The 17547-nt window shown below is 46.4% G+C and overlaps 1 protein-coding gene across 1 annotated transcript in view; it reads left to right on the top strand.

The window, feature by feature from the left end:
* Window positions 1-15273, top strand: part of LOC121271718 (proline-rich protein 12-like) — a 65955-nt gene extending 50682 nt beyond the window's left edge. Inside the window, exons 11-16 of the mRNA XM_041177903.1 lie at window positions 1165-1367; window positions 3961-4086; window positions 4484-4581; window positions 6123-6275; window positions 7490-7585; window positions 14407-15273. Of these exons, the coding sequence (XP_041033837.1) occupies window positions 1165-1367; window positions 3961-4086; window positions 4484-4581; window positions 6123-6275; window positions 7490-7585; window positions 14407-14547 (817 nt within the window). The 3' untranslated portion in view covers window positions 14548-15273. The remainder of the gene's footprint in view (window positions 1-1164; window positions 1368-3960; window positions 4087-4483; window positions 4582-6122; window positions 6276-7489; window positions 7586-14406) is intronic.
* The last annotated feature ends 2274 nt before the right edge of the window (window positions 15274-17547 follow it).

The raw sequence follows: 17547 nt of genomic DNA on the forward strand, positions 1-17547 counted from the left end.
GGGGCTGTGAGGCCTAATGATAGCGTGGGAGTCAGAGGCCTTGATTAGAGCGTGAGAGGGTCTCACTGAGACTTCGACTGGAGAGTCCACACCACACATTCCAGTCACTGGATCAGGAGTGGGAACTCTTGTTGATATCCTCCTTCCACTTTACTAGAAAGAGAAAAAGAATTGAATTTATATACTGCTTTTCATGGCCACCCAGGTGTCTCAAAGCACTTTACAGCCAATGAAGTACTTTTTGAAGTGTAGTCACAATTGTAATGCAGGAAATGAGGCAGCCAATTTGTGCACGGCAAGCTCCCACAAATAGCAACGTGATAATGACCAAATAACCTGTTTTTTGTAATGTTGATTGAGGGATAATTATTGGCCAGACATCAGGGATAACTCAAAACAAAAACAAAAACAGAATTACCTGGAAAAACTCAGCAGGTCTGGCAGCCTCGGCGGAGAAGAAAAGAGTTGACGTTTCAAGACCTCATGACCCTTCGACAGAACTTGAGTTCGAGTCCAAGAAAGACTCGAACTCAAGTTCTGTCGAAGGGTCATGAGGACTCGAAACGTCAACTATTTTCTTCTCCGCCGATGCTGCCAGACCTGCTGAGTTTTTCCAGGTAATTCTGTTTTTGTTTTTGTTTTGGATTTCCAGCATCCGCAGTTTTTTTGTTTTTATCAGGGATAACTCCCCTGTTCGCCTTTGGAATAAAGTTATGGGATCCTTTACGTCCACCAGAGCAGGCAGATGGGGCCTCGGTTTAACGTCTTATCCCAAAGACGGCGCCTGTGACAGTGCAGCGCCCTTTCGGTGGTGCACAGGAGCGTCAGCCTTGATTTTTGAATTTTCCGCAGGTGGGGTTTTGCGGTTCCGCTGAAGTCAATAGACTTTTGAATGGTTTGACGCGTTTTATGGCCCCACCCCCACTGCAGTGGGGCTGTAAAGTTCCGCCCATGGAGTGGGACAAACCTGGGGAAGCGGAGAAAGGCGCCCCCCCCCCCCCCCCCCCCCCCCACCACCACCACCACCACCACCACCACCGGCTCCCCAGACAGTGAACTCCCTGGTTGAGATTGCAGAGCTTTGCCCTGATGGGGGCAGGGAAATTTTATCTGTTATGTAACATTACTTCTCTTGGTGCTAACTAGTCGTGCCTGGCGTTTTAGGCGGCAGAGCCAGACGAAGACCACTCCGAATCGGGTACCGGTCGTAGTTAAGCCAGAGCCACCAGCACGTCCGGCGTCAAAACCCAAGCAGAGACCGTCCAAAGCCAAGGCCGAACCCCCTCCGAAGAAGAGGAAAAAATGGCTGAAAGAGGTTGCTTCATCATCAGAATCAGACTCCACTCCCAACCAGCAGAGTGAAGAAGGTGCACGGCTTCGTTTGAATTTGATTTTCTCCGCCATTTTGTTTTTATGCTGTGTTGCGTTGACTGTTGGGTCATTGTATTTGGATTTTTAGGAGGAAGTTTTCAGGAGGTCACTGGTGCAGGTGTGGGGGTGAATGAAGCAATTTCTACTTTTGGGTTCCAGTCCTACTCCCAAGCAGTTCCAGCTCAGGAATAACAGTGGTTTTGATGCCAAGTTAAGTTTCCTTCCCATTGAACACGCACAGCATGGAGTTAGATACAGAGTAAAGCTCCCTCTACACTGTTCCCATCAAACAATCCCAGGGCAGGTACAGCACGGGGTTAGATACAGAGTAAAGCTCCCTCTACACTGTTCCCATCAAACAATCCCAGGGCAGGTACAGCACGGGGTTAGATACAGAGTAAAGCTCCCCCTACACTGTCCCCATCAAACAATCCCAGGGCAAGTACAGCACGGGGTTAGATACAGAGTAGTATATGTCTGAGTTGAAATGGTTTATGACTCAGAGGTAGTGGCATTCATATGCAGCTGCTGCCATTGTCCTTCTAGATGGTAGTGGTCATGGGTTTGGAAGATGCTGTTGAAGGAGTCTTGGTGAGTTGCTGCTGTGCATCTTGTAGATAGTACACAATACTGCCGCTGTGCATTGGTGGTGGAGAGAGTGAGTGTTTGTGGATGTGTTGCCAATCAAGTGGATAGCTTTGTCCTGGGTGGTGTCAGGCTTCATTGTTAAGAGTTGCATTCATCCAGGCAAGTGGAGAGTATTACATCACAATCCTCATTCATCCCCATCAAACATGCCCAGGCTGGTATAACCTGCTTTAAGCTGAATCTACATTGGACCAAAAAATACATTAAGCTTCCAACCTCAGAGGAACACTCCTCCGAGTGTAAAATCTCATTCCCACACCAGCCATCTTTATTTGAGTGTGAATGACAAGTTGCATTGAACTAAGGCCTGAAATGTGCTGTAGGCTTGTGAATGCTGGGCTGACCAAGCTCATGGAAGGTATGAATGGGCTCTTCTGAGAGAGAGAGAGAGAGAGAGAGAGGTATTGTGCAGTGATGCTATTAAGTAGTTTGGGGCATGGGCATTGAAGGGGAAACTAGACAAATACTTAAGGGAGAATGGAATAGAAGGTTATGTGAGTGGGATTAGACGAAGGAGGTTCGTGTGGAGCATGTACACCAGTATGGACCAATTGAGCTGAATGGCCTGTTTCTGTTCTGTAAGCACTGTGTCTGTAATTCTGTCTGAGGCCTATTGAACTCCTGAACTAACATTTGGTGTAAGAGTCCGTGCATTTCTTGAGTTATTGCAGGTGTTGCAGAAATAATCTCACCCTGGGGAATCATTTGTTTAAAGTCAACACCATAAACGGACTTTGAAGTAAAACAAAAGTTCCCCAGCGTGACTCGGAGCTCAGAGATAGTCTGTTGAAGTTGAAAACATTTTAGATTTTAAGTGTTGCTGCGCGTTTTCTACTCGCAACCATTTTTTGCGGGAACTCGCACAGAGACCTCGGAGCCAGCGTTCCCTCAGATTTTTCTCAGCTGCGCGTGACCTGTTGCGTGGAGGAACATTCTAGATTGCTGCACCAGTGTGTCTTAGGGTGGACATTAGGGAGGGGTAGTGTTGCAAGCTTCAGTGTCGACGCTCCTGGTTAATGATACCGCTGCCTGGGAAAATGGAATATGTAACTGGACACAGCTAGAATTATACAGCACAGAGGGAGGCCATTTGGCCCATTGTGCCTGTGCCAGCTTATTGACCATTCCACCCGATTATCCCCACTCCCCCTTCTCGTTCCCCATAGCCCTGCAATTTATTTTTCCTTTTCAAGATTAAAAACTACCACTGAATCTGCTTCCACTGTCCTTTCAGGCAACACACTCCAGCTCATAAAAACTCACTCTATTTAAAAACAGAAAAATTCTCATCTCCTTTCTGACTCCTTGCTATAGTAAAGTGAACTGTTGGGTTTAGCAAACTTTTACCAAGTGAATCAGGGCCCAGCAATTTGCAGGTTCCATCCACTATGGGCATTATCGTAGAATATAGGGCTGAAAATATTAATAATTCACCAGTAATCTGTAATGAAAATGCAACTTGACATCATTGTAAATCGGTGGCTGTGGTAATAGATTGCACAAGAAAGAAAGATTTGCATTTACATAGCCTCTTTCATGACCTTCGGGTGTCACCGCGTTTTACACCTGATGAAGTATTTTTAAATGTGGTTACTGTTGTAAGTGTTGGTGAATCGAGGGACAATTGAACCAGGTTGTGCAGAACTAAGATTTTTGACCATAAAATTCCTTGCAATATGAGCTGGGAAGTGCAAAACGGAAGCACTACAGCACCACCGCTGATGGGAGGGTGGAAGTACAGCGTGATGCTTTACATAGCCAGTTGCTATTGTAAATGTGGACACAGGTACTTATGTTGAGGAAACGTTGATCCAGGATGTTGGGACAGGGATTTGTAATCAGGAAAGGCACATGGGCAAAAGTTTTTTTTTTAAATTTCTTTCAAATATGTTATAAATTTGAAAATGGGCAATTAATCATGAATTGCTTCCTGTGCTGCAGAACGGATCCCCACAGGCCGCATTCTGAATACACGGGCAATGAAGGAGATGTACAAGAGCTACATTGAGTTGTTGGTCAGTGCGGCCCTTGACCCAGCCATGATCGAAACAATTGAGGCCAACAATGGTAGGAATCATGAACAACTTGCAAAGCCATGTCGATGTTTTGAGCGAGAATACTCAGCCTTATTCGGTTCCAAACTTTAGCTATTCCACTCCCACCGCGCCCCCCCCCCCCCCCCCACACTCCATTCTATTGTTTTCATTTCCCCGCTCCCTCGTTCCCTTTCTCCTTCCTCTTTGATTGCGCCCTTGAGCCCACCCCCCTTAGGCTCCCTCTGTCTCTTGGCGTCTCATTGGTTTTTTTTTTCCCCGTTTTGGTCTCTCCATTACATAACTGGCTTATTTGGTGTGTTTAAGACGGGAGTAGTAAAAGAAAAAAACATTGTCAAGGTTTCTGAAAATGCTACCAATTGAAAAGGCCCCTGGGGTTGGCCAACTTACATTTTTGCTTTTGGCTGCAGACGAACTTTATTTACCAACCATGAGGAAGATTGATGGCATCTTAACGGAGCATAAGAAACGAGTGACAAAAAGAGTGTCTCTGAGCTCCTCGCTCCAGGTATCTGTACTGACTGCTTATTTATATCTAACACCACTTGTGCGTCAATGCAGCCCTGGGCATTTTGTTAAAGCCCTTTGTTAACTGCACTCCCATTGTGGCACTGGCGCTGAATTTTTTGGGATGAAGGGGCTGCCTTATGAGGAATGGTTGAGCAGATTGGGCCGACACCCACTGGAGTTTAGCAGAATGAGAGGTAACCTTATTGAAACAGATAAAATCCTGAAGGGAGTTGACAGGGTGGATGCTAAGAGGATGATTCCCCTTGTTTGAGGGGGGGGAGGGGAATCTAGAACTAGGGGACACAGTTTAAAAATTAAAGCTCTCCCATTTAGGACTGAGATGAGGAGAAATTTGTTTCTCTGAAGGCTGAAAGCTTGTGGAATTCTCTTCCCCGGAGAGCAGTGGAGTCTGGGTCGTTCACTATATTCAATGTGAGATAGATTTTTGATTGACAAGGGAGTTAAGGGTTATGAGGGTCAGGCAGGAAAGTGGAGTTGAGGCCACAATCAGATCAGCCGTGATCTTATTAAATGGCGGAGCAGCGCCGAGGGGCTGAATGGCCTCCTCCTGCTCCTAATTCTTGTGTTCAATTCTTGGGAACGTTAGAGACAACAACAGCTTTATATAGCGCCTTTAAAACAGTAAAAAAGGCACCGCACATGATTCTGGGGCAAAATGCACAGTATTGAACACAATTAGCTATATTGTCTGCCTCTATATGAGAGAAGAGTGAATTAAATAAGTAAAAAAATTCAGACCTAAAGCACGTCATTTATACAACTGTAAGGAATATTTAAGCGTTGCCAGGTCAGTGTGATTTGATGTCCAGAGTTGGATACAATATTGGGCCAGATTTTGCTGTACCAGGCCATTTAATTGCACCTTCTGCTAGAGTTGCCCTTGCGCATTTAGGTTTTTAAAATAGTTGCCGAAAATGTGACTGACAATGGTGCAGCAAGGGAAATAAGGAGGAAGAAGTGTACATTAGAGTGGGTGAATTCAAATCAAATCAGGTAGAGGCAGAGAAATAGAGAGGGAAAGAAAGATTAGGTTAAGAGGGAGCGAGAAAGGCAAAAAGGAAAGGTTTTAAAAATGTTTTAAAGTTTGACATTTTTCTTAAATCTCCTACAACAATTAAAACCTGAAGGAATGAGACTTCTCACTTGAAATAGTTCATTTTCAGTGACAGAGCAGTCAACTGATAGTAATTAACAATTCCTACTTCATTAGAAAGATATTTAGGCTGGAATATATATAGGACTTAACTTTCTGTGGCATGTGTAGCTCATATCTACCACACAAATACAGCAACTTCACGCCACTCAATGCAAGGCAGACACTGAGATGCCATTTGCTAATGGCAGTCATCTCGGACAGCGATATTTGGATATTTGCATTTAGCGAAACAATTGCCCCTTGTGTGACGTTGCTGTAGCATTTGTACGTAACAGCAAGTGCTATGAGCCTCGCGGGTCTTTGGTTGGGAGAATCTGGACCACCAGGTAATACTTTGGCTGTGTGCACGCGGTATGTTACAGGAGGGGCTGCAGGCGTTTCCCCAGTTGGTCGTCGAGGACTGCGAGGCGGACCGCAAGGACAACCCAGCCAGCTCGGTGAAGTTAAAAGTGGCCGGTGCGCCCTACAACAGGAAGACACTCAACCAGCTAAAGAAGAATATACCGCGGCCACAGGTAGGGAAGCCCACTGGTTTGGCGCCAGTTTGGAGGAGCACATTGAGCGTAAAGGTGCCACCTGATGCCTTACAGGAGTTCTAAGGTGTGAGATAGATTGCTCTACCTATGGTGACCCCTTTCTTTTTTTTCGAAAAATGGGACGTTGGATAAAGTCACCATGGGAGGGTTTTGGGTGGGGGTGGGGGGTGGTTTGGGTGAAGGTTATTTCTAGGGTCAAAAAGCTGGCTGACCTGTCCCTCTCCCAACTTGAGACGCTGGAGGACTGATGGTTACAATTCCACGGGTACCAAGTCAGTGATGAGATATTGGAACGTAGGAACAAGAGGAGGCCATTGACCTCTTGAGCGTGTTCCACCATTCAGCTGATTTACCCAACTTTCGATTCCAATGCCTTGCCGCATCAAAAGGAAAGGTGGGAGGGGGGGAGAGAGAAAAATGAAAGGCAAGGGAGGGTCGACAAATAGGCGAGCATTTTCAGTCTGAGTGTGTGCAGCAAAGGGCACAGCAGCATTCATGTACTGACTGTTTGATCCTCCCTTGGTTACTTGTTCAAAGCAACTTGTGACCATCTTTAACAAATCCACACCATTGTTGGATGCTTTTCACTTGGGGACTTTCTGCAAAGGGACACAGCTCTGAACCCCATTTTGTAACAGTGATAACACTCTGTGTGTTTATCATACAAAAACCCCTAAACCGGGTGCTTTCGGGCTCTGCCTCTCGCTCTCACCAAACATTTTGGCCACCAATAGCGATAAGGGTTTGGACTGATTCCCAAGTGGGGCAGAGACTGCACCACATGGAAGACCAGTTACAGATAATATTTAGTAAAGTTACAGATAATGTTTAGTAAAGTTACAGAAAATGGTCAGTTACGCTCTGATCTCCTGGACTGGTTTCGATTGCCTGGGAGAGTCGGAGAGGAATTTTTCCAGAGTTTTTCTCCCTGAGTGGCTCTGGGTTTTTTTTGGCCCTCCCAGGAAATCAGGGAGATGGGGATGGGTGGGTGGGTGGTGTGGGGTTGTGTAGAATGCCTCTATTCATGATGGCCGTAGTCATCCAGAAGAGGAAGGTTAAAGCAACTTTTTTTCCCCCTGCTCGTGAGTGTTCAATGGGGAAGGGAGTTGGTCAATTTGCAGTGTGTGTAAGCTGACATTGCCCAGGCTGTCTGCCCTTTGATCATTTGAGAGCTTCCTGTGTTTGTTTTCCAGGACTTCCAAGTGGAGGCGGAGAAATTGCAGTTTTACACCTTGTTTCACTCCCTCCATCACTACAAGTACCACACATTACTGCATTGTAAGGAGCAGGTGAGTTGTTCTTCTCCCCGCCCCTCCCACGCCATTCTGGCCTCTCACTCCTAAAAGCAACAATAATCCGTTCTTATTACTTCCCCCTCCAACTGTCTCGCCACAGAAACGCCCCTTACCTACCAGAGACTGGAGAAGCTGGGATTGTTCTCCTCCGGGCAGAGGAGGTTAAGGGGAGGTTTCATGGAGGCGTTCAAGGTTACGAAGGTTTTTGAAAGAGCAATTAAGGACAAATTGGTCCTGCTGGTGGGAGAGTTGCTCATCAGAGGGCACAGATTTAAGGTGATCGGCAAAAGGACACAGGAGCAGGATTAGACCACACGGCCTGTCAAGCCTGCTCCACCACTCAGCACGATCATGGTTGACCTTGGGCTTCAACTCCATTTTCCCTCCAGCCCCCCCCAATCCCTTGATTCTGTGAGAGACCAGAAATCTGCCTATCCCAGCCTTAAATGTATTGAACGATACAAGACCAGGTAAAAGAACCAGAGGTGACGTGAGGGCTTTTTTTTTTTTTGTTAATGTAGTGAGTTTTTAATGATCTGGAAGCCGCTGCCTGAAAGAGCAGTGGAAGCAGATTCAAGAGTAACTTTCAAAAGAGAATTGGACACATAGTTGAAAAGCAAAATCTTGCAGGGCTATGGGGAAAGAGCAAGGGAGTGAGGCTACTTGGGCAGCTCTTTCAAAGAGCCAGCACAGACAAATGGGCTGAATGGCTGCCTTCTGTGCTGTAAAGTTCTGTTCAGCTCTGTAGCCAGTTGTGAGCAGATCTGTCAGAGCACCTCTTGAGGGTCGCCTACTATTGATTTCCACCCAGTGAAGCCGGTTCAATGGGCTGAATAGCTCACTGCATTCAGCGTTCTTTTATGGGGGAGTGAGTGTCGCTGGCAAGACCACCATTTGTTGTTGCTCGTCCCTAATTGCCCTTGAGAAGGTGGTGGTGAACCACCTTCTTGAACCGCTGCAATCCATGCGGTGTAGATACACCCACAGCGCTGTTAGGAAGAGAGCATCCTGCCACGGTTAAGAATGACGGTGGTTTGAGATTTGGAACACGCCATCTCATCTTGCGAGCTTCATGTTAGAACCTGTGTCTCCCCGAGGCTCAATCAGGGGTGAGATATTTCACCCAAAAGGAGCAGTGAACCCCATCCTAAACCAAGTTATGGGGTACAGTAGTGCAGTGGTTCTGGTAGTGAATTGAAGAGACGCGTCAAAAGTTTTTCACCTTGCACTCTTAAGGACAATCGCAAGAATACCAATGTCAGGGATCTTGCAGTTGTCCTGATGAGTGTCTCTGTTTTTTCAGCAATACTCAAGTTCTATACTATCAAATGACTATTGGTAGTGAATTAGTAAACCAAAGATTGTGAGTTCAAATCTGACCAAAATCAATCGTCACATTGAATTTGTATCTCTCTAGTAATTTGTCAGGGCTCACACTAGAAAATGAGCTGTAAAAGCAAAGAATTTTTTTACACAGGGACCTGGAACTCGCTACCTATATAGGTGGTGGAAGCTGAGGTGATGTCACAGAATGAGGCCATTTGGCCCATCGAATTCATGCCAGCTCTCTGTAGAGCAATCCAGTCAGTCCCATTCCCCTGCCCTACCCCCATAGCCCTGCAAGTTTATTCCCAAGTGCCCATCCAATTTCCTTTTGGAATCATTGATCATCTAAGCTGATTTCAAACCTGAGTGAGTGAGATCTGACAGGCTTGAGTGTGTCCCTTTAATTCAAGCCATCCTCTGCCTTCGTTCCCCTCAATCTCACCACCTGTGCCTGCCTACCTGCCCCCTCATGGTATTATTGACCTAGTCGGTAAAGGGGGCACATTGACACTGCAGGAGATTCATTTCATTCGTAATCAAATTTGCTTCCAGCCCTTGAGGAAGCGCCAAGTTGATGCTTAAAGGCTTTAACTGAGGCCTAAGGCATTCTAAAACTGCAGGAATCAATTGCAATTTTACCCCTGACCTTTTACAGCCGCAGGAATCGTTCACTCCTTAGCTTGCGGTTTAGACATAAGACTACTTTTAAAATCATGATGCCTTTTCATTTAAAAATATGGTGTCTCTTGAAGTTGCGCAATGGGAAACTGATTTCAAAATGGCTGCCCCAGCAACTATGGAGATCTGTTTTTTGAAAGATCTATCGTGAGGTAAAGTTAAACTGAGCTTTCATGGCAAAAAGAATGATGAGCAGGCATACGGTAGCATAGTGGTTATGTTAGGGATAGTAATCAAAAGGCCTGAGAGATCCAAGTTCAAATACCACAGCAGCTAGGGAACTTAAATTCAATTAATTAAATAAAATCTGAAATAAAAAGCTAGTATCAGTAATGGTGAAGCTACTGGATTTTTGTAAAACTCCACCTGCTTTACTAATGCCCTTTAGGGAAGGAAATCTGCTGCCCTCAGCCAGTCTGGCCTGTGTGTGACTCCAGACCCACACCAATGTGGTTGACTTTTTTTATTCGTTCATGGGATGTGGGCCTCGCTGGTTAGGCCAGCATTTTATTGCCCGGCACTAACTGCCCTTGCTCAGGAGGCATTTAAGAGCCAACCACATTGCTAGTGTGGGTCTGGAGTCACATGTAGGCCAGACCAGGTAAAGATAGCAGAATTTCCTTCCCTAAAGGATGTTAGTGAGCCAGATTAATTTTTACAAGAATCGACAATGGTTTTATGGTCATTGTTAGACTTTTAATTCCAGATTTTTGTTGAATTCAAATTCCACCATCTGCCGTGGTGGGATTCGAACTCTGGAATACCAGCTCAGTGACAATAACACTACGCCAGCACCTCCCTCTCTCTCTCAAATGGCCTAGCAAGCTACTCATTCGTATTCAACAAGGTGGCTCACTATTTTGTCATGGACAATAAATGCTGATCTCAAGATGCACATTCTGCAAGTGAATTGAAAAAAAACTCTCCAAACCAGTTCCCAGGATTAATGGTTAACAACCGGAAATCCTATAGGATCCTGACTCCACCCCGCCCCTTCCAACCCCAACAAACCTCACTCTTTCGAAGAGCAGAGGACATCAGAGCAATAGATAACAGGTTAATGCTTAATAGAATAATGAAAGATGCACAGTGGGGAGCTTAGGTTTCTCTCATACATATTTTTACGCCATTTGATAAGAGTAAGGACTTTTAGGTGATGGAGATTTTTACAATGTGATGCAAGGGATAGCGTGAATTTAGTGAGACACGCAGGATTTGGTTCTCTATCCAGAGCCAAGTGAGCTGCGATTGATGGTTTGGAGCACAGAGTGAGGCCATTCATACGAATCAGGAGCAGGCCATTCAGCCCCTTGAGCCTGCTCTGCTACTCAATAAGATCATGGCTGATCTGATTGTGGCCTCAACACTACGTTCTGCCTACACCCGATAACCTTTGACTCCTTTGTTAGTCAAGAATTTTGTCTCATCTGCGTTTTAAGTGGGAGAGCCCTTATTTTTAAACTGTGTCCCCTAGTTCTAGTCTCTACCACACAGGGACAATCCAGTAGCATTCACCCTGTCGAGTCCCTTCAGGATCTTACAGGTTACCACAAGGTCACCTCTCAATCTTCTAAACTCCAAAGGATACATGCCCAGCCTGTCCAACCTTTCCTTGTAATATAACACCCGCTCCGGCATCCAAGCTATCAGTTGAGTGAATCTTATCTGAACTGCTCCTAAGACATTTATATCCTTTTTTTAAATAAGGAGACCAAAGCTGTACACAGTACTCAAGATGTGGTCTCACCAATACTCTGTAGAACTGTAGCAAAATGTCCCTACTTTTATACTCCATTCCCCTTTAAATAAATGAGAATATTCCATTCGCCCACCTAAACATTTGCTGTACATGCATACCAGCTTTTCCTGATTAATGTACCAGCACATCCAGATCCCTCTGTACCTCGAATTCCACAATCTCTTTTACATTTAAATAATATGCAGCTTTTCTTTTCTTCCTGCCAAAGTGGACAAATTCACATTTTCCCACATTGTACTCCATCCGCCCAATTTTCACCTACTCACTTAATCTATCTATGTCCTTTTGCAGACTCCTGGCACCTTACTTTCCTGCCTACATTTATGTCATCAGCAAATTTATTCGGTCCATTTGTCCAAATCATTGATATAAATTGTAAATACTTGAGGCCTCCCTGTGCCACTCCACTCATTGCATCTTGCCAACCTGAAAAAGACCCATTTATCCCTACTCTTTGCCTCCTGTTAGCTAACCAATCCTTTATCCATGCTAATATGTTACCCTGCCCCCCCCCCACCAAACACCTTGAACTCTTATTTTGCATAGTAATGCATGTGGCACCTTGTCAAATGCCTTCTGGAAGTCTTAGTACAGCACGTCCATAGCTTCCCCTTTATCCATATTATTTGTTACTTCCTCAAATAAGCCTAATAAATTAGTCAAACATGATTTCCCTTCCACAAAGCCATGTCGACTCCACCTGATCCCAATGAGATTTTCTATGTGCACCTCCTATAACCTCCTTAATGATAGATTCCAGCAATTTCCCAGTGACAGATGTGAAACTGGCCTGCAGTTTCCTGCTGTCTGTTGCCCAACACATGGCTCTCTGCGAGAGCAGCTCAACTAGTTCCAACCCCCTTTTTTATTTCCCTCCATAACGGCACAAATGTTTATTATTGTGCTACCTTTTTGTTTGAAGTCAAGAAAACAAACTGGGGAGCATAAAAGAAGTGCTTGGTCGTACAGAACTTGAAAATTGCTGACAAGCCAGACATGTTGCCAAAGCTTTTCATCTTGCATTCACTGGGACAAATGCAAGAGTGCCAAATTTCAAACAGTCACAACAATTTATACCAGAGGAGAAAAGGATGCCGATTGGTTGGCAAGTTGATTCTGATTAACTTAAATTGGAGCAGCACCTCAGTCAATCAGTCGAGCTTATTATTACTTGCCAGAAGTGACATACGTTCATACGCAGGAACCCGTTCTCTGCAAACAAAAGGAACATGTTCAAGCCTTGCACCTTTCTCAATTAACCAGGAGCTTGGGGAGCCTATTAGCACTACACCACTGTTTTCCCCATAACATCTCATTGATGTTTTTAGCAGCTTGCTGTGTGGCAATTGACTATCGGGTTTCCTGCATTACAACAGTGATTACACTTCAGATGGGTTGTAAAGCACTTTTGGGATGTCCTGAAGATGTGAAAGGTGCTATGTAAATGCAACCCCTTGCTTACATTGACATTTCCAATAGCCTGCCAAGCTATACAGCAGCTTTTTCAAAAAAATAATGAGGCTCCCTTTAAGATACCTTGAAAGGGAAAGACAGTAAGGCTTACATTTATATGGGGTCTTTCATGCTCAGAATGTCCCAAAGTGCTGTACAGCCAAGTGAAGTACTTTTGAAATATAGTCAGTTATAGGAAACATGGCAACCAAGTTATGCACAGCAAGCTCCCATAAACCACAAGGAGATTATGACCAGATAATCTTTTTTTTTGTGCTGTCAGTTGAGGGCTAAATATTGGGCCCTGCTCCTGCTCCTCCTCAAAATAGTGCCCATGAAATCTTTTAAGTCTACCTGAGAGAGCCCTAGATTTAACATCTCGTATGAAAGACAGTACCTCATGTTATACTCCTGAAAGCCAGATGGTGAAGGAAGGAACCAGGGCCAATCTTTACTTGGAACAGATTTACTCACAGAGTAAAACATCACAGGTATATAGCTCCTGACTCTGCTCTGCTGCTAGTAAGTGTCTCTTTATATGTGCTCAAGTAACCATCCAATCAATGTATTTAACCTCAATTGATACAATTAACAACTCCGACAGGGCGACCTCCCTCAGTGCAGCCTGGGAGTGTCAACCTAGATTTTTGAGCTCGTGCTCGAGTGGGTCTTGAACCCATGACCTTCAGATTTAAAAGGCAATGGGCACCTTTAGGTAGAACTCTCCATCTTCTGTCACATTAGTACCCAGCTGAAAGTTTTTCCAAAAACTATTATTATTTAGATTATTGTCAAGGTGCCCCTTTTCCACCTTTAACTAAGCTTTTGGTTATTTGTCCTGAAGGATAGCTCCTTCACTGGTTATGTCAAAAATGTTCTTTTTTTTTTATGTTGCTCTTGGGACATTAAATGCGCTATATAAATGTAATTTGCTGTTGTAGAAGATGCGTAAGGAGGTCTTGTGGCATAGTGGGTAGTTTCCCTGCCTCTGAGCCAGAAGCTCCTGGTTCAAGTCCCACTCCAGGACTTGATGGCCAAGGAAGGTGCATTTATAACACGGTCAAACAGGCTGAGTATCAACTTGTAAATCCTTCCAACAAACGCCAATGGCAGGCGGTAAAAGCGGGAGAGATTCCTGGTTAGCCATATAGTGGAAAGAATGCTGGAGCCTCTACCCTCACGATAGGACAAGGAGGCAGGCCCCCAATTCACCCTATCCAGAATGGGGATCGAACCCCCATGCCGTTGGCACCAACCTGATCCCACACCCACATGAATGTGAAAATGGATGTTACCTCCGCAACTCGGACTCCTAGAAGTAGGAGGGGGTGGTGTTGGGGGGGGCCTGGCTGGCTCACTGGGTGTGGATCAGGTTCTGTGCACAACAGCATGAGGTTCGATCCCCGTTGTGGCTGGGGTGAATTGGGGACCAGGCTCTCTTGCCCTCCCAGTAATGGAGGGGGTGGGGTGGGGGAGGGGAGGGGAGGGGGTGGTCAGACCTGCCTTGGGGCAAGGAATTGGAGAAGAAGGGGAGGGTGTAGGGATGAAGGTGGAAATGAGTGACTTTTGCATTTGGCTCCCCACCCCCGCCCCCCAACAGACAGACACGCTGTCGGAGGTGAACGAGGACCTGGGCCAGGAGGAGATTGTGCAGCAGTGCATGCGGAACGTGGTGTGGCTGGAGAAACTCTTCGATTCATTCAGCGAGCTCCTCACACAGGTGCAGCAGCAGTGCGCGTGACACCCCCGACAGAGCGACAAGGCTGCCCAGGACTATCCTCTCTCTCTCTCTCTCTCTCTTTCTCGTTGTCTCTCCTCCCCCTCCCCCTTTCCTCCCCGCCCACCCCTTATCCCCTCTCACTGCCAACCCGCCATCTCCCTCCATCCCCCCCCCCCCACCTCGAATGCTGGACCCTACGCCCCAACCCAAACAACTGCGTAGGACGCGATGTCAGCGATCAGCGGAACTGGCCTAACCCTTCATTACTGGATTTATTATTATTATTTTTTTTCTCTTTTTTTTTTGGGTTGTTGTTGTTGCTGTGCGGTGATTTCAGTGCGAAAATATTCAGTTAGGAGTGTTGAACGACTTATTATTTTCTTCCTCGTCCCCTCGGTGAGAGCCTCACGGGCTGAGGCGGCCTGTCTGTTCTCGGGGGGGGACTAAAGAGGCATCGAGGCTTGTGAGGACAGGCTGAGGGCAAACTACTGAATTTAAAGCCTTGCAAGCAATAGTGTTTAATTCCTTTTGTTGCCCCAACCACCCACCTTCCTTTCAAAGACGCTCCCTGCCGTTTCTATAGGCGGAGTTGCTGGGGTGGGGGAGGTGCGAAAGATGGTAGCAGCCTACTAATTCATTCTCGGCCTTGAACGAGAGGGGACACCTAGTAACCTGCTCGCTAATGGTCTCCTTGCACTCTTATGGCAGTGTGTTAATATGTTGGGGGAGGGGGTGATAATATGTTGTGGGGTGGGGGTGGGGGGGAGGGTGGGGGGGAGGTAGGCAGCGACCATGTTGGCAGCGACCATGTTGGCAGCGACCATGTTGGCAGCGACCATGTTGGCAGCGATGCTGAGGTTTTTTTTAACCTAGAGCAGGGAACAGGGCCTGAGGCAGAGAAAGAAGGTGTGTTTGCGCGACAAGAAAAAAAAAACCACTACGTTGAAACCACGGACAGGTTTTCTACTTTTTAAAAAAAAAACGAGATATAATTTAGGTTGAGGTCAGACTGCCCATCACAACTTGTCTTTTTTTTTTTGTAAATTTTAATTCAGACCCTTCAGCAAAACTAACTCCTATCACGTTCCCTTAACCCACCCCGCCACCCCCCACCCCCCACCCCCCACCCCACCCCACCCCACCCCCACCACCACCCTGGCCATTTTCCTCAGTTCTCGAGTTTCCTGAGGGGTGGTCAGTGTTGGTTAGAATGCTCTCTCTCCCCCCGTTACCATGGTTCGATCCCACTTTGGGCAGACGCTTTGAAGGCCTCTCTTTAGTGAGCAGGACAGAACGTTCTCATCCGTCGTCTGCCACTGGCGTTGGATCAGAGAGACTTCGGTGATGGATGAGCAGCAGAAGAGGAACCAGGTGATGTTGCCATTTTTGGGTTACGTTCTTCCTGCCCTCCCCCCGCTCCACTTTGACCGCTCCCTTCCCCCCCCCCACCGCCAAACCCCGCCACCCACCCCCAGCTCTTTCTAACCCAGATGCTAGTAAGATTCTAGACAGTATTTAAGAGGCAAACTATTACTGACCCAGCCCGTTCTGTTCTCTGAAACCAGCTCCTCCGTCCTTCCAATACCAGCTCCTTTGGCGTTGTTTAAGCTTAACCTACTCCCTAATCCAAAGGCAAGTTCTTGGAAACAGCAATTTGGCTGAAAGATAAAAACAAAAACAAAAAAACTGCGGATGCTGGAAATCCAAAACAAAAACAGAATTACCTGGAAAAACTCAGCAGGTCTGGCTCTTTTCTTCTCCGCCGATGCTGCCAGACCTGCTGAGTTTTTCCAGGTAATTCTGTTTTTGATTTGGCTGAAAGTATTGGTTGTGGGGGAGGGGGCAGTTCAGGTGGAAGGTTGGTAATTCCCTTTGGAGGTGGCGATGGTGGGGGCCAATGTCAGAGATTAGCACAAACTCTCTCAGCCATCAGGCTATTTGACTGTCTCCCCCCCGGATGGAATGTTTCCGAACGGTTCATCCCACTTCACAGCCCATGGTTTCTCCTGACTGTTGGAATTCCGTCAAGTTCCCTAGAGACTGGAATAAATCGAGGGCACCAGCCCTTTCTATTTAATCGCCAGGTTTCTTTAGCTTGTCACTTGAGCTGCTGAAACAAGGGCAGCATCCCAGCTGTTTAGGCAGTGCCTTAACTGCAGTGTTATATTGTGGCTTTTCCCTTTGCCAACTGTCCAAGACAGAGTTGGGATGGGATATAAAATAGTCCGCTTGTCAATTAGCTAAATGTTTCCCCAGAGGGCTCAGTGCTTTCCTTATTTGGGACCTTTAAAATTTAATTCAAGTGAAGTTCTGTTTCTACTGCTAGGGAACTAGAAGCGAGAGGGGGTTGGAGTAAATTCTTGGCTCGTCTAGCTCATGCTGTCCTTAAATTGTCCTTAATTATCTGGTTAGAATTTTGAAAAGCCACAAAACCCGGTTAGGTAAAGCCTACACAATTGCCATAGCTACTGGACTTGTTTGCAGTTAGACCTGATCCCCAAGGTCTGATTTCCATTTTTGGTCCCCTCTTTTCCACTCCGCCCCCACCCCCACCCCCCACCCCCCACCCCCCACACCCCACACCCCACCCCCCCCCCACTCCACCAATCACAATACATAAGCAAAAAACCTGGAGGTTTCTGTCCATAAATTAGTGTTTTTAACAGGGTTAAATTAAAGCCAAGGTAATCACGAAATGTAGGTGTTTGGGGCTGCTTTTTGCTCCAAGTAAGTCGGTGAGTGGATTGAGAGACATTGCAAATGGCTGCCATCCTGGAGGACATGTGACCGGGCTCGGAAAATGGCTGCCATCCTGGAGGACATGTGACCGGGCTCTGCAAATGGCTGCCATCCTGGAGGACATGTGACCGGGCGCGGCAAATGGCTGCCATCCTGGAGGACATGTGACCGGGCGCGGCAAATGGCTGCCATCCTGGAGGACATGTGACCGGGTGCGGCAAATGGCTGCCATCCTGGAGGACATGTGACCGGGCGCGGCAAATGGCTGCCATCCTGGAGGAC

The sequence above is a fragment of the Carcharodon carcharias genome, chromosome 31 (genome assembly GCF_017639515.1).
Source record: "Carcharodon carcharias isolate sCarCar2 chromosome 31, sCarCar2.pri, whole genome shotgun sequence".
Classification (NCBI taxonomy): domain Eukaryota; kingdom Metazoa; phylum Chordata; class Chondrichthyes; order Lamniformes; family Lamnidae; genus Carcharodon; species Carcharodon carcharias.